Here is a 25317-nt window from a genome sequence, read left to right as displayed (position 1 = left end):
CCACCTAGTGACAGCCCTTAGCATCAGGACGCCTTGAGACGTAAGCAGACAGCCAGACAACCACACACAAGTGTCAAGTACACGTTCACCAGTCACCACATATTCTCCAAGTTGAGTTTAGATTTAAAGCCTGAAGTAAAAAAAAAGTTCGTAGTTATAATATTTTGTTTTCTTGATGTTTCATATAATTATTTATGTAATGTTATCTTTAGAAATCATCATGTCTGAAGAATGTAGTGTATTAGACGATGCTGCAGAGGCTCCAGGTGTATCTGTTAAACCCCAGTATTATGTTACTGAATCGGGTTTGCCTGTTGGTCCGAAACCAGATATGGAATACCCATTGACAGTTCTATACTGTGGCAACTGTGGACTGCCAACTGAGGTAGAATATCATGCATTCATCAAGTGGACATTTTCTAGTCTAAAAATTTCATACTTCATGTCTAGTATTGCGAATTTTATGCAGAACATGAGAAGTGCAAGTTGTGGTTTGAGAAAAACTTACCTTCCGAGTTTGCCAAGCAAGCAAGAATTGGTAATCAATTGATATAATTAGTGCTTAATTTCCTGACAAATAACTAATAACACATTCAAATTACATGTTTAGGTGAGAATGAAGGAGAAGAATTGAAAGAAACTGATGATGATAAGAAAAGACAGAAACGAGGAGGTAAAGGGCTATCGAAACCTAAAAAGAAAGAAGGTGGACCAAAAAAAATCAGTTTGAGTGTTGCTCCTCGTGGGAGAAAGCGCCTCACATGTGTTGTTGGTTTGAAATCATATGGTAAAACCAAGTTGAATTTTTTATGATATTTGATTAAGTGTGAACTTCTTTGTTATAGATATTGATTTGAAGACAGCAGCAAAATTCTTTGGTACAAAGTTTGCGTGTGGAGCGTCGGTTACAGGAGATGACGAGATTGTCATTCAAGGTGATGTTAAAGATGATCTATTTGACCTTCTTCCAGAAAAATGGTCTCAGATAGATGAAGATTCTATTGATGATCTTGGAGAAGTTAAACGGTAAATGTGATTCATTCATTTGCAATGACATTTTGGGAAATATACAAGTTGGTTCACTTTATATTTGAATCAAAATTAAACATCTATCTCTATCTCGGGCTTTCGGTATAGTTTTCTTTCACTCTTTAAATTATAAAAATATCCTCGTCTTTTCTTCTCCCCTGCAAATCTAGCAAATGAAAATGAAAAATCGTAATAATGAATTTGTTCTCATAGTAGATTTCTGGGAAATCTGATATACCTTATGTCTATCGCGCGAAAACTTAAGTGTAGTCAAGAAACGGTAAAGAGTAAATACTAAATAGCTAATTAAAATCAATAAAACTTTAAATGAGAATTTAAAAGTCGCGCTGAGTTTATTTGATTATTTTAAAAATTAAGGGTTAAAACCATTAAATGAAGCAATCATGTGTCAACTGTGACATCAAGTCAAAAACATAATTTCATGACTAATCAGTATTAGCGGGAAGTTTTCTTGAGCAATGCCAAATAGGCACAGAACCGAAAACCGAACATTAGTGCGAACAAACATCCAATATCGCGGTAAAAGTAAATCTGTTTAAAAAATAAAAAATATGCAGTATTTCATTAGAAAACCGAGTATGTATAAGAAATAGCTAAGCTTGTTTTACCGGTTCAAAGTTGAGACTATTCAAGACGTCCTCTCCAGTACATGTTTGGCCAGCGATAGTGAGGTTCGCATTGCACAATGGTGAATCAAATGTTACGCCCTGCCATTGAGTGACTGTTAGAGCGCTATTACCGTACATAAGCCAAGAAATATAGCGTAGCCATTGAAAGTAAACTGGCACTGATCCATTATTGAGGAAAAAACCTCCAAATAGCATCAGAGGAATAATCAGAGGAGCAGAGAGGGCAGAAGATATCTTTGGAGACGAAGCCAGACAAGAAACAAAATATCCTAAAAACAAAAATACATTAAAATAGCACTACTTTTTTGACACACAAATTTTGCATTACCAAATGATGCGGCAACGCTTGCTACAATAACCATTATGGCCACAGTTATAAGAAATCTGTTGATGTCGGGATTAAAACCGATAGGGTAGTAGGGGATAGCGATGAATAGAAAAGAGTATAATAACTGGAAGGGAAAATCCGCCAGCATTTTACATATAACGTAGACATCTGTTCGATACCTTAAAATAAAGCAATATTTAAATTGTTATAAGAATAAATTAATAGAAAATAACATTACATTCCGTTGAAGTGATCACGCAAGAACATCGGTTGTTCCATGGCAAAAACCTGAAATTTCCAAATAAATTGGGATCACCAGTCATTCAAGAAACAAATATTATAAACTTAGGATATTCTAAAAATATCGCGATACATACGTTAACCACAGCGTAAACATTCTGAAAAGTGGCGTTGGTCAAGAGGATGAAAAGAGCTCCGTTAATATTCATGATGTCGTCAGCATCAGTTATAGTTTGCCCTTTGTAAATTAGAGCAAGTAAAGCTGCAACAAACTGATGGGCAAAATTAATAAAAAATAAAGCAATGTTTTAAGAAATAACATAACAAAAATCATACCATAGTCTGAACGGCCTTCATACGAAGAACGCGTGGTTCCCTAAGGACTGTAGTCCAAGATCTCCAAAGTACAGTACTAAACTGTGTTGGCCATGAAGCTTTGTAGGGAGACCGTTTGAATTGAATGTTTGATGGAGTTGAGACCGAATCACCACCATTCGTGTTGGCTGCAACGGGCTGATTATCTTTCACCATTTGCAGAACATCCTTCCCCATTTCGGAGGATTCAAATGCATCACAAATTTCTTTTATCTTTTTACTTGATTCCTCTTCTTGACCGGGGATTGAAGCCAATGCGTGGATATAAAAATCACTCGGATTGTGATTCGGTGGGCACGGCAGACCCTACGAAAACGAACATTTTTCAAAACTTCGGCCATTAAACTCATCCATATCGGTGCTTTTTAATCACCTGACTTGAGAAGAAATCAAGAGCTTTGCTCGTAGGACCCATGAAGGCCGCTCGCCCTTCGGCCATTAGCAAAACGTGATCGAACATAGCGAACACTTGAGATGACGGCTGATGAACGGTGCAAACGACAACTTTACCTTTGTTGGCCATGTTTTTAAGAACCTGGACGTTGTAAAATAATTTTTTTTTCATTGGAGAAATCGTAACTAAGTAATGCATCATTAAAGTTAACTTGATACCTCAATGATATTTTGAGCCATGTAAGAATCAAGCCCCGAAGTAGGTTCGTCACAAAATATAAGCTGGGGATTGGTAAGAATCTAGGTGATTCGTAAATTAAGATTAGATAACGATTTCAAGATGGGAGGAGACAGACGTTACCTCCGTAGCAAAAGCCAATCGTTTCTTTTCACCACCAGAAATGCCTTTAATAGCTCTTTCTGGCTCACCAATCAGAGTGTCTGCACACTTGGTCAGCCCTAGTTCACCAATTACTTCCTAATTTCTAAACGGTTAGTTGATTGGTTTATTGATGGAAATATACTAACTTACCTCAACTCGATTCATGCGCTCGGCGTATGTTAAATGCTTATCCATTCGAAGTAAAGCCTAAAAACAGTTAAGTAGATAAAACACGAAACTTTTAATTTAACTAAGAGCTTCGTAGAATATACCTGAAAGCGAAGAGTCTCTTTAACAGTTAGTGTACCAACAAAGAGGTCGTTTTGTTGATTGTAACTAGAGATACGGGCAAGTGAGTCAGGATTAACGACAGAACCATTTAGGAATCTTTCTCCAATAATGCTGAGCTTTCCCGTATTACGGAACGTCAAACAATTCAGAAGAGTAGTCTTTCCGGCTCCACTAGCCCCCATAATAGCCAAGAACTCTCCTTGTTGAATAACCCCACTAACTATAGAGTGAGAATGTAAGCATTTTTTCATAATTTACATGTGGGTTTATGCTTACCATTATCTAAAATCTTTTTTTGAATCGGTGGCGATTTTTTGCACAAGCTACTAAAGCAACTACCGGATGGCATGTTGACGTAAGCCGTCAAATTTTCCCAACTATATGTAATTTTCTGTGATGAGGGGGCAGTCATTGGAATGATCACCTCGTGGTTATCGCCGGTTTGGACAGCTTCATATTGCGAATCCTAAAATTTTATTAATATTATAATTTTTTTATAAGAAAACTGAATAAATGTATTGGCTGTTTATTTAAGAAATTAAGCGAAATTATACCTTCATTTTTGACATTCGTGAACGTTCGTCGTCGTCTGAATAAAATCCTACCCAAGACAGCAGGTGTCCTACAACAAGAAAAAATTTATTGATTTATGGTTAGAAAATTTGTACACACATTTAATGTCTCGTAAAGGGATGGTTTAAGAATAGGATGGCTAGAACAAACAAGAAAATGACTTAGTAGGATAGGAAACACAAGATTCTTGGAAAGAAAAGATAATGGTGTTTTTTCACTACTCCCATTGAGAATTGTATCTGATTGATATTTACACAAAAAACAACTATTTCTTAGATATTGCAATGTAGTATAATAAATACTACAGATGAGCAAATAAATTTTAAAAAAATTTCCCTAGAAATTCAACAACGTACAGAAAATTCTTCAACGAGGATTCTTTTTGAGATTATACCACTCACACCAAATCAAAGCTGACGAATAGTATAAATGCTGTGGCACGTCTCGAATAACATGAATATCTCGTGAGTAAAAACGCCCACAAACAAAGGCAACGAAGTATATATGGTGAAAAAATACGATGGCCGGTTCAATGGTACAGAGTAATTTTCAAATTTTCAAACCTGTACCGTAATGTCACGATTGCTGTCTAAATGATTTCACAAGGAAAAGTTTTGTAGAACAATTCTAACTTAGGATGCTGAAAGCGGCTTTAACCCTTGACACGACCTTTTGAGTCGTATCAGTTCAAACTATTTGGATAGCTTATCTTGTTTCTGTTTAAAGGCGCGCTGTCAAGTAGCGAGTTAGTTCTGACTTCTCAACTGTTTATAGTTTCCAGAAGCTTTCTTTCACAACGGCAGATGGCACGAAAGAGCGTTCTACGCTTTAACCCCCCCCCCCCCCCCCCGCCAAAAAAACCCATGTACGTTTCGTTTGCCCAAAACAATGAAAAAATATTGAAATTAAATAAGTTAAAGTGTTCAAACAAACTTACTTTTTCAGAAATCCAAATATGTTTGTTAATGTTGCTTATTCTTTAAAAATGTTGACGAATAACCTCAGTAAGACAGTAAAAACCGATGAAAATTATGTAGACACTAGCACTAGCAGACCCAGCATCTAGCTGGAGGAACAGAAGCGCGATTTTAAACTTGTTCTTGAATTCTCCGCAGTCCTATGGATATACTGTCGGGCCTCACGAACCCACAAGGGATGGGATTTAACATTTTATGTGACCTTACTTTTAGTTTATAGGTACCTACGGTCAGTGACCTGTAAAAAGAAACTGCTGTCACCTTGAATAAAACTGCAAGGCTGCGATATAAAGCTTAACATACGTTGAACAGTTCCGTTAAAAAAGTAGTCGGCTTCAATACTTAGAAAGAATGAAATACTCAACCTCCAAAGGGTTGGAAACTAAAATTCGGGCATTTTGTCTCATCCGTCGCCCTTTTCTTGTACCACATCAAGATACCTTCACCTCAGTTTGCTTCTTGCCATAGAAAAGAGTATAGCTACACCGTTTGTTGATTACAGTTGATTGATAAGCACTTTCTCGTGTCAACTGTTTACGACAAGTAGAAATGATTAATTCTAATATTTCAAAATTTGTGTTCTCAATTTTTTGTTTACCTGTATTCCATTTGCTGCGCTGTACTGTTACAAACGTTTTGCCATCAACTGAATTACCACGAAAACGACGATTGTTGGATAGATGGGTTTCGATTGAACAAGATAATGGACGTTATACAAAGTTATTTTTCATTGTTTTTATTGGTAAATAATAATCTAGCATCATGAATTCCGTAGCGAATGGACGAGTTAGTGAAGCAAAACAACAAAAAGAAACTAGAGAGAATCATAAACTGAAGTTAGTTTAAACATATTTTCAAAACGTTGTTGTAGTCTTGCGATCGGTTTCTTATGTACAAGCTGGCGAGGTTGGCGGACAAGGAAAACTGTTGTTTCGAATTCCATCTGCCGTCGTCTACATCTAAACGGGAAAGCATCATAAAAACAAACGGTTAGTTACTTATTTGAATAAATTACTATTGTAGGTTAATTACCTCAGTCATGGGCATGTTCTTGTGAGACGGCGAAGGAGTAATGGGAATCAACTTGTTATTCACATAGAGAGAAATAGGCGTCATACTCGGGTACGGACATGACTTGGATGAGGTCAGAGGTGACGACGGAGATAGCGTTACCGAATCAACGGACTCGGTGGTAATGGAACTGTCAGATCTTCCGATACGGCAGTGGCCCGATTCTGGGTCGTCATAGCTCATCGACAGGTCGGCTAAAATTCCCGACTCTACATTCCCAGGAGAATATGAAAAAAAATGAGCGTTTACACACCTCAACTTTACACGTTTTCTTTCACGTTATATTCCGCACAAGGCAAACAATTACCTGCAGAGCATTGGCTTTGGTTGGTTTTTGATCTGTGATTGTGTAGATTGGCTACTAAAGCAGTTGATGCTGGCGAATCTTGATGTCCGTTACTGTTGGAACTACGATTGTCATTGACACTCCCGCTTCCGGATGAGGCCGAAGAGGCAGAGGAACTGACTGAGATTATCGAGTGAGGCCGCTTACTGCTCCGACTGTCCGAAAGTATTGATCCACATACAGAGTGTCGAAATTTCGGTGCTGTAAATTCAAGGGGAAAATGCATTTAAATTTTATTTGAGATCTAAAGAAGGACAAATCGGCAATGCAATTTAATACCTTTAGCTAATTGCGCGTAACTGATGGATCGATCATTAATTTGATCCTGACTTGGTCGGATATCTAAACACGGTTTGTTACCAATTCCCATCTCCGCCATCTCAGTCATACGTAATTCTGTTTGAATAACATTTGAATTAAGAGTATTGAAGAAGGCCAGAACGATAAAATGGATAGTACCTCTATTTCTTAACGCTTGTTTCCAGAGAATGCGACTGATGTCTTCAACCCAAGTCTGTTTGATGTCTGGATTTGTTGCTTCCATGACAATCGTCTCGTTTGGCTTCCGCTTTCGAAACCATATTTCAAACCTGGTACTTGATTCGCCCATTTTGGCTGTGAAACCAATGTCGGATGTCTTCATGCTATGCTTGTAGATATAAATATCCAGATTCTATCGTAGAAACAAGTAAGATTAATTTGACTACATTTCACTGTACAAATCCTATGAAATCTGATACGTACTTTGCGTTCTGGATCGCGTTTGGCCTTGCTGAAGAGGATGAGATCCTCAAAGAGAAAAACGTGTCTAAGTCCCTTCTTTCTACCCTGCCAACAATAGAACTCGCTTTGTCGCAGCAGACGGCCCTGCTCTTTGACGTTGATGTCACAGTCTCGAAGCGAATCCATGGCCAGCAGGTCGTTGCCGTGACGCAATTGAAAACGAACCATTTGCTCAGCCCCCAAAAGGTCGACAAATTCAGGTTCCTTGTCACCACTTTCTTTAAGCAACTGCTTCAACAGCAAGGCGTATTTGCCCATTCGCTGGACTGGTTTGAGCAAATAACTCGCCAAATCCATTTTATCTCCCAATTCTGTCTGCTTCCTCTGTTGAAAAAAATAAAAACCAAAAAAAAAACAAAGAAAGAACGACACAAAGTGTCAGTGAGTTACATTGAAGCCATAGCGGTGAACCGAATGTTTTGTTTGAATTCTATTATATCTGTGAATACCCTAAAGAAAGCCGTTCCATATTCAGCCATCAAAGCGTCGGATTTAGGTTTATTCTTGTTGTAGAGGGCGTAGAGATAGAAATGCTGTTCGTGTCGGAGGAAACACTGGCCCACTAGGAAGGGTACGTTGTGGCAATGCTCCAGTTCACGCAGGAAGTAGTGGTGGTGGAAGCCGTAGATTTTTTCAATGTTACCAAAGATGACATTGCGTTTGCCACGCAGGGCTTGGGGTATATCCTCGCGTGACAGTTCCGGGATATAATTCTAAAAAAAAAATTGTGGTTATACAAGCACACCCTCATTAATCTCTTGTTACGAAATTGTGTTATTTTCACACGTTCGAGAAAAAAAATGAATCGAGTTATTATCACGGCTGAATTCCTACCTCTATTATATACTCCAACGAGCGGACATAATCGCGCTCAGTTTGAATCATTTCTCGCATGATGAGAAACAAAGTCCTAGTAATAAAGACATGAATTATTGTTAATTTAAAAAAATTATTTGATTAAATTTAGGAAAATAATTTTACTTTTGAGATTTAATGTTGTCCTCGGTGAATCCTGATTCTTGCATTTCGGCAATGGGCAAGGACAAGTCGATGGATGAAGCTCGACACTGCAAGTGGCTGTTGACGGAAATTGGAGATTGGCAGACGGAAACATCCTCTGAGTGATCCTCTTCCTCTTCTGTTTTACTACCCGTACTGTTCACTCCATTCCTAATCCATCAATCATTCAATCAGTCCAATTCGCAATTTCCTCGTAGCGGATAGCCAATTAAAAAACAACTCTTACTTATCCATCTTGCTTTCATCCGAAACATCGTCGACAGGCAATGTTGGATCAGTGCCGGTCGATGAGAGTTTCCGGTTCATGGCCAACTTCATTCGCGAGCTCCAGCTGGTCGACGATGAGGCGTAGCTGGAGAGTGACGTTCCTGAACTGTAAGAAGTTGTCCCGCGTAGCGGATGCGGCGGATAGGCGGCCAAGCTAGAACTTGGCTGTTGTTGCGTCTGTTTGGCTAACGCATCAGGGCTAGAATTCTTTTTGACACGCAACAAAACACAATTGTTGCCGTCTGCTGCCCTCACCGACTGGCTGCCGGCGTCGTTCTTCTTCCAGACAGGGAAATCCTTGTTGCTGCATCCATCCACTTTGTCCTCGCAGGTTGACGAAGCATTCAACTCGGCTACGTTCTCGTAGATATTCGATTCGACCTATCAAACAAAGAGAAAAGTCTTCTGTTATCTCCGGCTGGCTTATTAAGCTAACTAGGTGTGGCTTTCTATGCTAATTGATTGTTTTTCTTTACTATTACTGCTAGCAAAATTATTCTACAGAGAACACTTAATTGTAATTAATATTCATTGTTTTTCTCAATCCCAATTCATCACTTTTTGTTAATCTTTAGAATTCTACCTCATGTTTGTCTTGCTGTTGCTGCACCTGCTGTTGTTGTTCCTGTCGTTTGATTTCATCTTCCTTGACGTAATCGGTCAAGATTCTTCGGCGAAATTCCAGCAGCTCCATAGTTTCTTGACATCTGTTCTGAGCCAACTGAGCGAAAAAAATAACAAATTCATGAATAGAAGTTGATTATGTAACTTCAATAGGAAATCGACCAAGGGGAAAAAATAACCGGCTAATTCTTTTTTCAAGGTTTGAAAACAAGAACTGGATTTTACCTTGAAATTTACCAATTAAATATTTTGAAATGATTTGTTGAAATGTCAGTTGACATCTTGATCGGAACTCGTTTTCATTGGTATGACAAGAATGATAGCAATGGTAAATGAATTCATCGAGCTCGAGGGGAGAGAGAAAAATTTCGAAATGGACAAAAAACAAGAAGAACGGAGACATTTTGTTTCATCGATCGAGTTACCTTGCACTGGTCAAGTAATTTCGGATTGTCTAGCTTGCGAGCCAGGGTGTTGAGGTCTTCTAGTGCGGTTGGATGCGACACCTTATCGGCGGCCGATAGGAACGCATCCACCTGGTGAAGAAGGTGACTGGCCACGGACGGAGGACAAGGTTGCTGGTCCAGCTTGAGTTTCGAAGCTAGTTTCATAGCCTCTACGCCCCATTCGTAGGCCTTTGTGGTTCGACAAACATAAAGAAAATAAAGGGTTATTACTTTGGCTAGAATCGTCTCATTGTTCAACAAAGGAGAAAGTCGTCCTTCATTTGCATTCCTCGTTCTTTCCATCTTCTCTTCAAAGGCAGTTAATAATTTTTTTTTTAACCCGCGACTCGCCACCGAGAATTGGATAATAGCCTTCGAGGTCGTCTTTCTCTCTCTAGCCACATCTACTCAAGGTTGTTACCAGTTATTTTCTCTTAGCTAACTGATGGAAAGGGAAAGTTTCTCCCTTCCCTCGGGCAGATACAACAACAACACACTCTCCACCCCAAATATACAAAAGGCTATAGTATTACAGTCCTTAAAACGTTACATCAGAAAACCAAAAAATTGTCTTATCATACATATTCCAGGTTCCAATTTTGTTCTTAGAAACAAAAGTTGAAACCTGGAAGACAGAGCTCTTCTTTGATGACATTCTCAAAGTTCTAAATTTTATCAAATATTTATAGATGCCGTTCAAAGCCATTCGTGGACTACAAGGACACGCAATGGAGAAAAATGTCTAAAGTTCCGATAGGGATCTTGATTGCCGAAATGTCGGCGAGATAAAAACGCGCAACGGGCCAATGACGCAGGATGTGTCAAGTGTTGCCTGGCCCGTGACACAGCCGCTGAACGGAGTGGGTGGAGGATTGAGAAACAATGGAGGAAGGAAGCAGCCGCATACCCGTCGTCCTGTGGCGAAATCAGCGAGGCAAGTTGCCCGTGAAAGGCGTTCCTCCGCGTCTTTCGGCTCCGTGAATGTTTATTAAATATTCCGAAAAAGTCTTGTTTGATAGAAAGAATAACGAAATAACTGTTTGTTGGAGGAGAAAAAGGCGGAGAATAACCAAGAGTCTCCTCTTATTCTTCAGAAAGGCGAAATATAATCGTATAAACAACAATTGCCTTTTAGACTTCCTCTCTTTCTCCCCGCCTGGTTCTCAAGTCAAGGGAGCTACTTTGCCACTCATTTCCGTGCTATTCAAATAATAAACAAAACAAAAAAAAAATAATAAAATAAAAATATGGACGATGGGGGAACAAATAACAACCGTTTTCTCGCGTTCCACTTATCAGCGCATTCAAACAACGACGATAAATAAAAATTTCCAAGGAAACTCTATGAGATTTTTCTTTTTTTAATATCGTGCTTTATCCACACAAAAGAAACCCCCGAAAAAAAAAAAAAATAAATAAAAAATCAAGATGGCTGGCGAGGTGTTTTATCGGCCTGCACTGAAGTAGAAATGAAAAAATTTGTAGTTTATTTTTTTTTTCTCTTTACCTTGTCAAGGAGTTCGTAGCAACGGGAGGTATCTTCAAGTCGCTCGCGGGTGTCGTCCAGTCGGTGACCGAACTTGGACAGCTGAGTCTGCAACGAAGAGGCAAGGTCGAGGATGCTGCTGTTACTGTTGTTGTTGCTGCTGCTGCTGGGTCGTGTACGCCCAACGCTCGAGTCGGTTTCGGCGACCGCCGGCTGTTCGTCTCTCGACTCAGCGGGAGTCAGGGAGGCCGACGTGGTAGCGACGCCGGAATCCCGCTGCAAGTCTTCCAGCAGTTCCTTGCCTTTGACGATTTGTTTCTGGGGTGCCCAACACGAAGAAAATTTTTTATTTTTAAAAACAAGATGCCACACATATGAGTATACATCTTGGTTAATGCATTCAACTTGTCTCTCTTTTTTCTTCTTCTTTTCAAATGGGGTAGATGGAGAGATGCAATAAAATACGACCCAAGTCACTAAGGTTTTCTGTGCATGTTATATCCGGGGGGCAAGATGGTTGGGACAACAACAAGGAAAAATAGAAAGGGTTAAAGGAGAGAGAGGGACATAGAAAAGAGGAGTATCAATACAATGGGATGTTTTTGTTCCTGGCCTCTCTCTCTCCGGTAAAAATGCGGAGGGGATGCTGAGAAGAGAAAGTGACCGGGTGAGCGTTCGTTTCGTACAAGAATACAAAAATATATACACGCAGATAGCACGAGAGTCATGTAGACGCAACGAAACCTTAGAAAGAAAAAAAGACCGGGAGGGAAAAGTGAAATCGAGCGACCAAGTGAACGCCAAGTTCTTTATTTTTTTTCTCCCCTTCAAAAAAGAAAATAAGTTAACGAATTTTTGGCGCCAGATTGAAATCTCGAAAGAAGATGGAAACTTGACACAGACAACAAAAACCCAAAGGAAACAAAAATCGCTAATAAAAAAAAAGATGCGATTTGATTGTTTTATAGACGGTTCGAGAAGAAGTCTGCTCACGCTTACGGGAAATTGATAGGCCGCTCACGAAATATAGCCAAGCTATAATGCCGTTGGTTCGTTCTAGTGACTACGTTGTGTTTTTTTTTCCGAAAAAAAGTCCGCTGCTGAAAAATCCCGTTGCGCGTGAATGATTTTTGGGTTCTTGATATTCTAGCGGATTGCGCTACTAATAACTTTTCGAGAGAGAAAAATAACGACTAAAAATATTCCGAGACGATCTTGGGAGTCGTTCGAACAACCGGACCCACCGAAAAAAAAAAACAAAAACAAAATAAATAAAATGATGAACTGCTCCATTATGCTACATGCCAGAAGGGCCATATTCCAAGTCGACATTATACGGCAGCGAGTCTAGTCGGAGCGAATGACTTGAAAGAAGAAGAAGAAAATAAAATGGTTTGGCCGTCATCGCCCGGACTGCATAGTAATAAATTGGAACGCAGCAAAAGGTTCAACTAACGGACTTGGCCTATTCGCCTTTTCATTTCGGTGGTAGCTGGTGTACTACGCTCTCGTGTAAATACAACACCACCACTAGCCAGCTGACGCTTCTCTTTTTTTTTATTATTATTATAACTCGTTCGATCGCTCATGCAGTCGGCGTTCGGTAGACGCTATACCACTGGTTGTCTGCTGGCACCTGAGCACAAAGGCGAACGCAAGTACCCACCGGCGGCAACGTCAGTGAGAGATGATAAGCCAGCACGGAGAACAGTTAGGCGGAGAGAAAACGACCTTGGTAGAAAAAAAGCCCTCACGATGTAGTATAGTCTTCCGTCGTCATCATCATCATTGCGGAAGATCGTCAACGGCTCGAATCGGGAGCAAGGACGTTGTGCCCGATCGACCGGGCGCCTGTCTTGTCATCGAGGATCGGCAAGGCCGATGGCGGTTGGCGTATGAACGGACCAGCATTGGTCCGGAAAGGCCATACGGGATGATGATGATGACGGCGGCGGTGGCGGCGGCCTGGTCTATTTTAGACTTACACAATCAAACATTTTTCTCGATCGCTCCTGAAGGGTGATGCAATAGAGTTGCTACTGCGCTGCGGTCATAAGGGCATCAAGTAGGGCGGATCGCCCTCAGTGGGGGTCACTTTACACTATGGGCTGCTGGAATATGGATTCCTGGCGTTCGTCAATGATCCAGGTCGTGTCTACAATGAAGACCCCCAATCAATTATAGGGGCGCCAGCAGAGGGGTCGAGTGAAAATAGCTTTCGCTATGGCTGAGCTATAGGAAATGACGAAATAGATCACTACAGCGACCCCAGAGTCTTTCTTCTTGTCGTCGCCCTCCCCTGCTGTGCGCAAAGTGCGTGCACAACGCGTTGACAGTCCACAGATATTCGTCACATCTGTAATAAGTGCTGTTGTTAACAAGCCTCCTCGTCCCGGATGCACGCGTCCCCCTTTTTCACTCACACTAATCAAAAGAGAGGTCCTCCCCTCTCTCTATCTCTCTCTTTGGCTGATGCTCTTTTCATAGGATTGTAATCGATTAGAGTTGGACACCACCAACAGAAACGACACGCATGCTGCGTACAGCTTCTTCCCTGCCATTATAATATTATGGATGAGCAAAGAGATGTGCGCTTGCCAACATCAAATACATATCTACATTGTAGTTGTACTACTACTAGATAATCATTTAGAAAGGCTTTCTCGATAACGAAATTCAAAGAAACGCGTATGTTGTTTTCCCTGAAAAATACACACAAACTACTGTGTCATCGTGCGCAGGTGTTGGAGCGGTAGCCAAGTTGGCACAGTTCTGCGGCGGCGGCATCGGAAGAATTGGGTGCGAGTTTTTCTCGGTTCCCTCGGAGGCACTAAACTCTGAACGGTTGTTGCGAGATGCGATAACCATCTTTCGACGATCATCTCTCTGCGTCCTCTGGCTGTTAGGGCCTATCAGCGTGTGGGTACAATGTAGTAGAGTAGGAGCGGCAGTGCCTATAAACGCCTAGCGGTATCGTGTAGGTTACTTGGACACTGAAAAACAGACGGGTTCTTTCTTTTTTTGCCCTATCAAGAAAATACCGCTGCTCCAGCTAAATGGTTTATCCTCGTGATTTTCTGACGGATAATGGATCTCTAGCATGAGTTCTTTTTTTAAAAGATTATACTCAACGTATTTATATTTGTTTTTTTGATTCTTTTTCTGAAACTCTTTTGGTTTGCTTTTTAAAAGTAATTTTTTTTATATTTTAATGGATAAGGAATACCCAGGTATTTGCCCGGAAGGATGGACGAGGTCGTCTAAGAGCCTTCGGTCGCGGATGCTTGCTTCTCGCCGAGTCCGCCGACATTTCGGTGATCAAATCAAAACAAAAGACAGATAAAGAGCGCGGGACATTTTCAAACCCGTTCAAGAAACTCCATTTGGGATGAGTGAACCATCGAGCGATCGGAATGTTCCCAAACAATCACGAATTATATAGAGAGCTCTGTAAGAATGGGAAATTGGGAGAGGGGAGAGAAAGTGCCAGGTCGTGCATTCGATTCGACCGAAAAAAAAAAAAAATAACAATCACGCTGAAATCCAAGTTCATCGTCGCTAACAACAACAACAACAAAAAGAAAAAAAAAAACTGAAAATAAGAATAATCTAAGGCACGTTTGAAAACTTGCCACTTGGCCGCCCGGGCCGGATATTTAATGGGAAAAACCGACAACTTTTCTCCTACGAACAGCCTCCGGCACACGAAAATCCCGAGGCTAAAATTGGCCCAGCTTTACTTCCATCTCTCTATTGATTGGTGTACGCGATAATAAGGCAAGAAAATCAGACTCCAATCAGTCCTGAAGGAAAGAGAGTTTGGCAACTTCGAAATAGAATAACACAGGTCTTTCAACCCATTCAAATTCCGTCGATTCGCCGATCCGATTCGCTCACTAAATTAGACGAGCCATTAAGAAAAAGTCAAAACTTTGAAAACCAGAAGAGAGGGGAAAAAAGAAAAAAAGGGGTCGTTCAACCATCACGTCATTTTTTATGAAATAATCCAACTATTTACGGCCGGTGGAATGAGTCGTTAACAAAACTGAAAGGAGGGGAGTGTTAGAGACGTTCCCCCCAGTTGGCATTGGAATATTCATCGAGAATTAGCAGTGGGAGAAACGTTTGACACGCGCCAGAGATCAAGTCGATATTTATCTAATAAATCCATAATTCAACAGTTGGTCCGATGTTTGTGGGGATGGAAAAAGTAAAGGGCTGCACGCGCATCGGAGAGATTAGCGTGTGTGGGCTGGGCTGGCTGGGCAGCATATGGCCAGGGTGTCGCCTTATTCTCACAAGGCCCCCTCCGCCACATAATCGAAGGGGAGAAAAATATATCCAGCCGGCGATTGTCAACGGAATCCGCACGCATATTGTTCATATTATATTAGATTGTTGGCAAGAGTTAGGAGACAGCGCTCGTTGTATGTTCACATTTCATCTGTTGTGCCAGCCCCAAAGTTTTTGGGGGCAAGCTGACCCTCCCTCCGACACAGTCCGTCAAATATAAGCGACTAAATTAAATGTCGGAGGAAAAACTTTTGCTTTGTGCCGGGCGAGAATGGGGAGGACGCAGAGTATTGGAGAAAGAAGAGACGCTCTCAGCTTTCCTCTAGTTTCCCAATTGCCGAATAGAGCGTACACAAAGTCTAAATATACGGCGAGATGGGGGGGGGGGGAGAGAATGTACACAAGTTCCTAGCTGTCCTATTCTTTTCGTTTAAAGAGGGAAAGAACCATCTGCCGGCTTTAGTTACGCCCTCTTCGATAACCCCGACGACGACCCAAACACGTGACAGATATACATAAAAGGCCGCCTCGACACAAAGAGAAGGGGATCAAAAAAGAAAAGAGAAAAGAGGGGGGATCCTCCTTGTCCCGATCGCTCCCTTTCTGTATGTAGAAGAAGATACAGCCTCCTCCTTTCAGCGAACGAAAAACCCTCTCGTGTAAACATTCATCCGTGTGGATGGACCAATAGACTCGTTGGTGAAAAAAAAAGTAAAAGAAGAGAATGTAAAAGAGAATATCCGGATTCATCCCCCTCCCCCCCGTTGAGCTGGAAATGATAAAAAACTTTAGCTGTCAAGAGCATCGGCGAGAGTAGGTCGCGTAACATACTGCACGCGTAATCTAAGCCGTACTTATTTTGATATGTGACGTATCCCAGGCAGCCGCTATACGCTCGTTCAAATCACTTGATAGACAAGAGAGGCTCATTGGCCAATTGAGTGATTTGAAGCCTCATCACGCTAAAGGGAATCGCGCCACTTATTCAAACGAATTTCACATCGGATTATCACCGAATCCCGTGCTTTGCCAACCATCAATTTCTCGGAACGAACAAGAAGAACGAGGAATGCGATGGCGGGGGCCTTACGGTTCATTCGATACGCTCCCGTACAAAAAAGAAACAAGGAAAAGGAAAGATTACCATCATGAGGCGCCAAAGGGATATCTCATGTCTTAACGTGATGACATCCTCGTTGGTTACTCAAGCCGCTGAATTGCAGGCGTGGTATTTCATACAGACAACAAGACATGTACGAGCTAAGGAATTTGAACCGCACCATCCCGTCCGGAGTTTTCGACGTCCGGAAGGTGACTACCGTGTGCGCCATCACAACAATCCACTCATCACAAATGGAAAGTTGAGGCCCATTGACAGCGAGCTAACTGACGAACATGTAACAAAAATAGCCTAGAAATGGAAGCTGGAGGTTTTTTTGATTTGGCAGTTTCTCCTGATCGGCGATTCACTATTTATTTTCTCTCTCTTTCGTGTGTGTATTTCTTTTGTTTTGTTTTGTTTTTTGTTTGGAGGAGGCTGCCTGCTGTTGTTGATGAAGGGGCGACGCAATGTTGTTGGTTGGGAGAAAGTTACGTGCTTCTCATAGAGATCGATGCGATTCTACACTCTCGCTCCGATCTCAGCTTTCTCGAAACGCGGAAACGGCACGATAATCCCGGCCGCGACCTTTGGCGCACCCCTTTTGTTTCCTTATACTTCTCATATCGATAAGAAGACGCTGGGGAAAAATAACAAGGGTGGTAACAAGCGACGAGAGAGGTTGATATACGGAAACCCTTGCCTCGCGAAAAAATAAAATAAAATAAAATAAAAATTGGAAGGAAAAAAAAAGAGAGAAGGGAAATTTTTGTAGAGCAGTGCATGCTCCGGCCATAGTTTTAGTGGGTGATTGAAGAAATCTAAAAACCGCAACAACTAATACAGAGAATCGTTATGTTTTCATGATAGGAGCTCGTTATATTTATTTATTTTTTTGGTTGGGCTGCCTTTGCTTTCACCCTCAAACGAGAATCCAATTTTGTGTGTTGTACAATGTGTACATTCTCTGCTCCGTAGGCCAACTGGGTGGCTGGCCACGGTCGCTCCAACCCCAAAAAAAAGAACCAATAAACCAACGCTAATGACAATGGCGATCGTGTAGCGTCATTTTGGTTCTCGTTATCGCGCCACTAGGGTATATATAGTTGACCATAAGGCCAACAGAGATTAAGCAGCCATGATGAGCGTGCTTCCAAAGATGATTACGACCAGGGACTGGCCAAATAGTGTGGGCCCGCGGAAGATTAGGGCGGTCCTAGCGAGATTTCTCATTATTCCCCTCTTTTGTATTGTTGCATAAAGAGGCAGCAGGAGCTGATTTCTTTTGTTCCAGTTATGGGGTCGCGCGCATCAACAACATTGGGCTTCGTGATGACTCGAAGGTGGACGCGCATCGTTGATCATCGAGTTCACTAGACCTTAAACATCACGTGAAAGATGCAGGTCTCTCTCTCTATCTCCCACCGTGTAAAAAGGGGCGATCTTTTTTGGCATCGCTCAGGTGGTATGCAAATGCCCTGGTGAGTTTTCATCTGAGACGTCCAGAGCAAACAGTATGTACAACAGAACCAGACAAACTCGGGAACGAATTTAAAACGAGAAGAAAAAAAACAAAACAAAGGTCTAATGTCCAGCAGGTAAAATTGGCGTTTTTTGAAAATGATGGATCTCCTAGATAACTAAATAACGCCAAGCCTAAAGCGAGAAGATCTTGGCCGGTCATCCAGCAGATGTTGCCCGCGTGATCTAGCTCTATGATGATCGTACCTGGTGATGATAGGGCGAGGACTCGGCGACGGCGGCGAACCTATTGGCGCTGTACCACGCGTCAGAGTGCCTCTGGTTTATCCAAATGCGATTGACGCCCGACGGGGCGGAACTGTTGCGCAGCGTGATTGGCGGAAGATAACGCGGCTGATGCTGATTCGTAGGAGTTTTGCGAGTGACAGAAATCGGATGCTGGTGGTGGAATTCGCTGGAAGGCACGCGTTTGATCCGCACCAAACGACACCCCGTTTCACTCGGCCTGGCGACGCTCATTTTCACGTGATTTTTCTCTTGTCCGGCCTCAATGAGCCATTCGCAGTTTTGCCTTTCAACTCGTATTCCGCTTCTCTTGTTTGTTATTGGTTCACTGCCAGGAATTTGGGTCGTTGGTGTTGGTTTTCTACCACCCACGATTAATAATTGAACGTCACTAGGTCGCCCACCTCACCGAATGGAATCCGTTAGGCACACTGTGATCAATTTGGGTGAGATGCATCAGCAGCATCCGTGGATGCCACTGTCGAGACGAAACGGAATCCTCCCGGCGATGGGATATGAAAGGTATAGTCGTCGTCGAATGAATGATCAACGGACATAACGGCTAGTTTTCTCCCCCAAACAACACAATTTTCTGGCCCGTCTTGCACGTTTAATATACACACGAGAGTGGGGGAAAACCAAATTGGAGAGAGCGAGAAATTCGTGCGTACCGAACTGAGCAAGGACGGCGCTGAACTGTCAGATAGTACCACCGCAGGACTCGAACATACCCCACTAGTCTGCTAACCCTGAGTCGCTGGGAAAGAGAGAGAGAGAGAGAAAAAACACTCGGCGTCAAGCCAACAGCGCTACGAAAAGAAGGCGGACTCTTGACTGGCTGGAAACGATCAAATTTTTTGTCTTGACTGTTATTATTTGGTTTTTCTATTTATTTTTTGTTGTTTTCTTCTTCTTCCCATTCGATTTATCATTTTCTCTTTCCTTTTCTGGAGGGTAGTAAATGAATAGAAACAACTTACTTTTTTCCTTTTTTGTCAGTTTGCTCTAGGTATTAGCTTAATGCATTGGTAATCGCAGAGAATTTGGACCGATTCCGATTTGATAAGAGGAGCCAATTCAACAACTTGGAAAGCCAACAACTACTCAACAAAAGCTCCTGTGGGATGAGAGAGTGGTGGTGGTGGGGGCTTTTAGTGCTGGTGAACGTCCTCGGCTCTCGGCTCGTTCACCTTGCCACGTCTTCACGCTATTTACACGCACACACAAACGGCTGGACAAGACAGAGACAGACGAATCTCTCTCAGCAGTTTTGTTGCTGATGTTTGCGTTTGTACATGTTTTATTTTTCTGGTCTCTTAAAGAGCTTAAACAGCATGAGATTAGCATCGTCAGCATCCGCCTTAATAACCAACTTTTCACAAAGGCCCTATCGCTGGCATTCCGACAGGGTCGAAGAACAAAAGATACAGGCGCGTCATTTGACTGGGGCTCCAGCGCCGGCTAGGCATATACACATTTCGGGCTCAAAAAAAAAAAAAGCACTAAACAAAAATTTCCCGCTCCGAAATCGACTAATGAAGTCCCGTGGTTGCGTTCATCATACACACACGTACCGCTTCAAGCTAACGATCCAATGACGTGACTGTCTTGTTTTGTTCCAACTCGTTTAATAGCTCATTTCTGCTGTGAAACACACACACACACCGGAGAAGAATACAGCAACAAAAAAGGTATCGGCTGATGGAGCGTGAATAATCAGAGTCGTCCCAGAAACCCGACGCCCGAACGAGCGAGCTGCGGCGTCGACGTCGACGACGACGACGAACGCCGGCCCGTGATTTGATCAGCTCACGTTTCCGACTGGGTTTTTTTTCCCATGACGATAGGCAAGCCAACCCCGGGCTGAGGCCACGCTGACTGATTTCGTGTACAGAATTTGTTGGAGAGATGATGTCGAACGAGATTCTACGCGCAATCTTATTACACGGTGAGTCTTACAGACTAACCCAAAAGAAAAGAAAGCCAGAGGGCTGGAAATAGAAGGAAACGAACGATTCCCAGGTTCTACGGTCGAGCGTACACGACGATCGAAGCAATAACCTAAACACCTATAAGCTGTGACAAGGCCGGCCGTGTGTACTAGCAAGGACTGTGGGGCGGTTGGAGGATCTTGACCGCAGATAGAATAGTGACCACTTAAATGGCGTGACGTTCGCCTGTACACTCGCTTCTATCCACCACACAATTCCACATACATAAAGTGCATATGTGTGTGAAGGATACGTGTAACATAAAATAAAATAAAAAAGGCCAAGATTCGGACAAACGACAGATGGTAATAATGCTGCTGCTGCTGCCTCTTGTATACGTGTTTTCCCCTATTCTATTGCTTCCCCCCTCTTCATCTTTCTATTTCTTATTTTCTTCTCCTTTGGAAAATGCGCAATAAATCGCGGCCGCTCCGTCACGGTCAGGTGAGTGAACTTCGCAATGGCCTTCCCTCTCTCTCTCTCTCTCTCTCTCCTCTTCCTCCATCAGCATTTGGTTCGTTGATTCACGTTCAAAACGACCCGTCCGCTTCTCCGGCACTCCGCCCCAAGTTAAGTTATTTTTCTCTTAAGCTTCTTCTTTTGCTTTCCTAACGTGAACTATGTTTGGCATATTATACGCGGTATGTACATGCATAGCCATATGCGAGTAAAATTGACAAGAAGACCTAAAATGTTGGGGGCTGGTTATGACGAACTTACAAGCAGTACAAGTGCTTCGAAAAAATTCAAAGGAATTCCAAAAAAAGGGAGGGATCGTAATTGTGTTTGTTTTACTCTTTGATGGTGCTGTAAATACTGTGGGAATCCAACTGGAAAGTAATTGGATTTTCGCAGTTTCGCACGTTTTTCTTTGGTGTTTTAGTTTTTTTGTCAAATCTTCCTATACACGATTTTCTCCATTGTTACGCATTCGATCGAAAAAACGCCTTAAAAAAAAATAAAATTCGAAATCAAATTATCTGAAACGATTAACATGGAGACCTTTTGATAGGGCCGTGGATTCATCACGGTCGTAGTTTACGACTGTGTAACAACAACAAAAATGAATTAGGTCAAGAAGTTCTAGAAATGTCGCAACGACCAACGGATCTTTTTATCTCCAGCCTTAAAAATCATAAAATAACCAAGCAAGACAGTTTCTCGAATATGACACTGCCGAAAGAATCTTTTCTCTCCCCCTTTTCTTCTTCTTTGACAAAAAAATTTCTGATCTTTTCTGGTGAAATTCAAACGAAAAAAAATTGTGGAAAAGGAAGATGTCGTCCTCTTGTTCGCAAGAGAGGAGTGAAACCGGAATTATGGGCCATATTTTCGCCCCGCTCACGGTATTCCGTGTCTGTCGGTTGAGGAGACGTTAATTGCACGCTTTAAAAAAAAAAAGGATATACAGCGTGTACTGTACGTGTAGTAAATGCTGTAAATATCTTCTTCTTCGTCTTCCACCATTTTATCACCTTGTACTACACTTATTTCATTTAGCGTTGAGTACGTTTTCCGAAATCGGGTCAAACCAGGGCCAATTTTCGTGTTCACATTTCCGAACGAGAATGATTATTGTGGAAGTAACGCGCCCTGCAACCCAAACGTAATTCGCCACCGCACCATGTAGACATCTGTACCTACTACAGTTGCTGCATACACAATTTTCCCGGATTACCTTCCTCCTTTTTCTTCTTTTTCTTTTTTCCTGGTGTTGGCAACGGTCCAAACCCCCCCCAAAAAATCCCGGGTAAAAAAGAATCGTAATACGTGCCACGCAGGAATTGCTTACAAGTTACAACCAAACAACTAAATGAACAACAACTCCAACATGAGCACGTACGCTCATTTCATTCCACAAGCGTCTCTGCGTAGTACATTTTTCCTCTTGGGAATTTTTATAGCGGCCGCTGACTTATCAAAACATTCTGCGCGATTCCGGCAAAGAATCGATTCATCATGGCGCTGGTTGTAATTTTTCAAAACTTATTTTTCCATGCGAGTCAAGTGTTGGGCGGACGGGTGGGGTGAAAGGCGGCCCATACATATCACATGTTTGCTGGCTCTCACCAAACAGGGAATGACGGCGTGGAAATGTGACGCAGCACACATTTCGCCAACGGCTGCCGGATGCGCATTCGAAACTCGCGCAGCACGCAAATAGTTTCTTTCCCGGCCAAACAAAAAGAGAAGATGAGCGAATTCAATCCGATCGAGACAACAGGAATTAGCGTCTAAATGAAGCTGACGGGGAGATAAAAAAAAAAAAAAAAAAAAAAACGAATCGCCTGGATCCAAGGCTCCGCCAGAAGAAAAGATTCTATTACACTTTCTACCAATAGAGGAAGTTGTTGTTCAACATGTCTACAACACGGGCAACATGATCCCCGCTTCTGTTGTCTTCCGCGTACCCCCGCCCACGTTTCCTACTACAACCAACTTGGGCGTTTAATAGAACCAAGTATAGACATTTGAGAGAAGCGCCCAGACACACACAGTCACAAAACGAAATCATAAGTTACATGGGGCTGTCATACGGCGATGAGCACCTTTATGAAATAATTGACGTGAAGGCTGTGAAAAGTGCGGCTTCGTTTACCCGAACCGGGTCACCAACCGCTGCCGCACGTAGTAAAAGACTATCCTCGACAACAAAACAAAAAATTTGATTTTTTCAAGTCACAAAACAAAAATTTGAAGCTCGGGGAGTTCAACCTCGGCGACCTCGTCGGTATTTTTCAAAAAAAAAAAAAACCTCGACCCGTTGATGTGACGTTCGGTCCCCTTTTCTTTTTTCTCTCGAGCTGACTGACAATGAAACCAGGCCGACACATTTCCCACCTGCCGATGATCGCTCGACTTGCCTCTCCCAATTCGAGAGCGTCACGTCTATAAGCATAGTGTTCAGTCGTTCACGCCTTGTGCCGTTTCGGCCCCCCCCCCTCCCTCCATCTTTTCTCTCTTTCTGACTCGTATTCGTACCTCTTCTCACGACCGAACTGATCCGACAGGTTTTATGAGCAGCGGTATTATTTATCACCATCCGCCACGAGCTGCGTCTTACTATTAACGGCATCGATAGTAGTGAGGTTGTGGAGGGCTGGGTCACACACACACAGACACACAGACATCAGGGAAAAAGTGAAAAATCGAAATAAAGAATGGAACATCAAAGTCCGTTGACTTACCTGGGCCAGAATGAGAAATCGCTGAAACTCTCGATGTTGCGACTTGGCGGCGGCCAGCGAATCGGCCAACGTGACGTGGTAGCGTGACAGCGTCTCCTCACCTTTCCGACACAGCCAAGAAAGGATCTAGAACACGGAAGAAAAGAGGATTTTGAATATTTCTTGCGATTGGAATGTCGATCAAGTCAGGAGCAGACGTAACTGAAACGAGATTCACATAGGTTGAACAATGACGGATAGGTGGGCGAAATCGACCCAGCTAGTACTTTCTTTCCCATATTGCGTTGACGCAAGTCGGCAGGTGTCGCTTGCGAACAAAGGGAACGGTTCAACAGGTGCGGTTTAGCCTCAAAAGTTCCCTTTTCCTTTACTGCGCTCATGAATTCAGTGGATTTGCATGACAGGGACGACGTCTTATTTAAGCGCTCTATCAAATACAATGACGTTTTACACTCCTTTGAATGTTGGCTAATCAAGAGAGCCAACAGAGGCTCTTATCCTCTTCCCGCGAATTCTAGAAATCCCGTAATAAACCACCACGTCCCCTGGGCGAGAATAGCAAACACACCTTTTCCATTTCAAGTGGTGGCCGACGAATCGCCAAAAGACGATCGTAACCACCCTCACCTGGCAGTTAACACATGGAATGTATTGTATACACATAGCATACACACACACGATGCAAATCTTAATTTCTGTATGGTAATGCCATCTGCTAGTTTCTCCGAGGGGATTTCATTTTTTTGTTCAACGTTATTAAATTCATTTAGATTCTGACATTTTTAATGGATCATGTCGAAATATTTCTAGACTACGCCAACGATAATTAAAGATCGCAGTACGAATCCTTAATTATGAAATTAAATAACCGGCCAACGGGGTTCCCTTTTTTTTTCAATTTTCAAATAATAAGAAAACTTTGCGCTTTTGCTTTTGAACGACATCTGGCGGTGGTTTTAAGAAGTACACACAAAGCCATCTAGCGGTGAAATGTAAAAACCGATGGCTTGGTAAAGAATAATCCGTTTAGCGTTCCACCAGCCTGCACTTCGAACACGCAATTTCGAAAAAAGAGTATAATTACCATTTGCACATAATGCCATAATGAGCAACAATTGAGTAATTTTCAGAATGCATTTCCACGCAATAATTGCCTAATTGTTAACCTACTGTCGATGCATAATTAAATTATGCTCACGAAACTTTTCTTTTGCTTTTATCGCCAAAAAACAAAAACAAAAAAATAAGGGAAATAATAAATCAAATTAATAGCCCAGAGTTAGTTTGGAATGGCTTCTCGGAAGCCCGGGATAGTCTCCACACTAAGTACGGCAATTAATATTTATTTCGGTATTGCACCAGCAGCGGTTGTCCGCAGAGTGAAAACGATCCGCGTGAAAGCTGACCACCGTCACCACCGCCATTTCGGCACCCCAAGAGATGGGCCGTCTCCTACGACGAGTCGTGAATAGAGCACACACACACACGTTCGACATGAACAAAGTAATATAGAGCTCACGAGTTCCATATACACAAGCCTACTAGTTCTAGGTCGCCAGAAGAGACATCAGAAAAGGGAAACAATTTTTGTTTACCCGCAAACTAAATAGCCTACGCACGTGAGAGAAAGAAAAGAAAAGAAAAAAAAAGGGAAATGGGGTAAAATGAGAGCCAGCAGAAGAAAAAAAATGTGGAACA

General features: G+C 42.2%; 4 protein-coding genes across 11 annotated transcripts in view; 1 reads left to right on the top strand and 3 right to left on the bottom strand.

Moving 5' to 3' along the window:
• The window catches only part of LOC124310854 (tyrosine-protein phosphatase 99A-like), a 691797-nt gene that overhangs the window by 329878 nt on the left and 336602 nt on the right, over positions 1-25317 (bottom strand). The gene's annotated exons all lie outside the window — the stretch shown is intronic.
• Positions 33-1087, top strand: LOC124311418 (density-regulated protein homolog). Of its 3 annotated transcripts, none has more exons than XM_046775901.1 (5): positions 33-135; positions 213-385; positions 451-538; positions 611-787; positions 846-1087. In XM_046775901.1, the coding sequence occupies exons 2-5, from the start codon at positions 221-223 to the stop codon at positions 1028-1030; spliced, it is 615 nt and encodes a 204-aa protein (XP_046631857.1). In that variant the 5' UTR covers positions 33-135; positions 213-220; the 3' UTR covers positions 1031-1087. The 3 variants fall into 3 exon arrangements, with proteins under 3 accessions (XP_046631857.1, XP_046631859.1, XP_046631858.1); XM_046775903.1 differs by having other exon boundaries at positions 42-145; XM_046775902.1 differs by having other exon boundaries at positions 44-110.
• LOC124311027 (protein white-like) lies at positions 1358-5376 on the bottom strand. Of its 5 annotated transcripts, none has more exons than XM_046775273.1 (14): positions 5199-5376; positions 4243-4310; positions 3965-4154; positions 3670-3908; positions 3548-3604; positions 3377-3493; positions 3235-3315; positions 2996-3157; positions 2584-2928; positions 2385-2519; positions 2246-2295; positions 2008-2186; positions 1659-1948; positions 1358-1581 (listed from the first exon to the last, which is right to left on the bottom strand). In XM_046775273.1, exons 2-14 carry the CDS (start codon positions 4255-4257, stop codon positions 1486-1488), a joined length of 1956 nt encoding a protein of 651 aa, XP_046631229.1. In that variant the 5' UTR covers positions 4258-4310; positions 5199-5376; the 3' UTR covers positions 1358-1485. The 5 variants fall into 5 exon arrangements, with proteins under 5 accessions (XP_046631229.1, XP_046631226.1, XP_046631225.1 ...); XM_046775270.1 differs by lacking the exon at positions 5199-5376 and adding an exon at positions 4825-5020; XM_046775269.1 differs by lacking the exon at positions 5199-5376 and adding an exon at positions 4831-5020.
• Positions 5959-25317, bottom strand: part of LOC124310844 — a 43521-nt gene continuing 24162 nt past the window's right edge. For both annotated transcript variants that reach the window (XM_046774912.1, XM_046774913.1), the window contains exons 8-21: positions 23620-23745; positions 11303-11599; positions 9775-9984; positions 9309-9446; positions 8685-9106; positions 8420-8608; positions 8273-8348; positions 7888-8151; positions 7400-7762; positions 7115-7328; positions 6935-7051; positions 6617-6856; positions 6271-6518; positions 5959-6197 (exon numbers count right to left, since the gene is read on the bottom strand). In XM_046774912.1, the coding sequence (XP_046630868.1) occupies positions 6192-6197; positions 6271-6518; positions 6617-6856; positions 6935-7051; positions 7115-7328; positions 7400-7762; positions 7888-8151; positions 8273-8348; positions 8420-8608; positions 8685-9106; positions 9309-9446; positions 9775-9984; positions 11303-11599; positions 23620-23745 (2910 nt within the window). In that variant the 3' untranslated portion in view covers positions 5959-6191. The remainder of the gene's footprint in view (positions 6198-6270; positions 6519-6616; positions 6857-6934; positions 7052-7114; positions 7329-7399; positions 7763-7887; positions 8152-8272; positions 8349-8419; positions 8609-8684; positions 9107-9308; positions 9447-9774; positions 9985-11302; positions 11600-23619; positions 23746-25317) is intronic.

This window comes from Daphnia pulicaria, chromosome 8 (genome assembly GCF_021234035.1).
Source record: "Daphnia pulicaria isolate SC F1-1A chromosome 8, SC_F0-13Bv2, whole genome shotgun sequence".
NCBI lineage: Eukaryota > Metazoa > Arthropoda > Branchiopoda > Diplostraca > Daphniidae > Daphnia > Daphnia pulicaria.
Note: the sequence above shows the minus strand (reverse complement) of the source record. Positions and strands in the feature narration are given on the sequence as shown.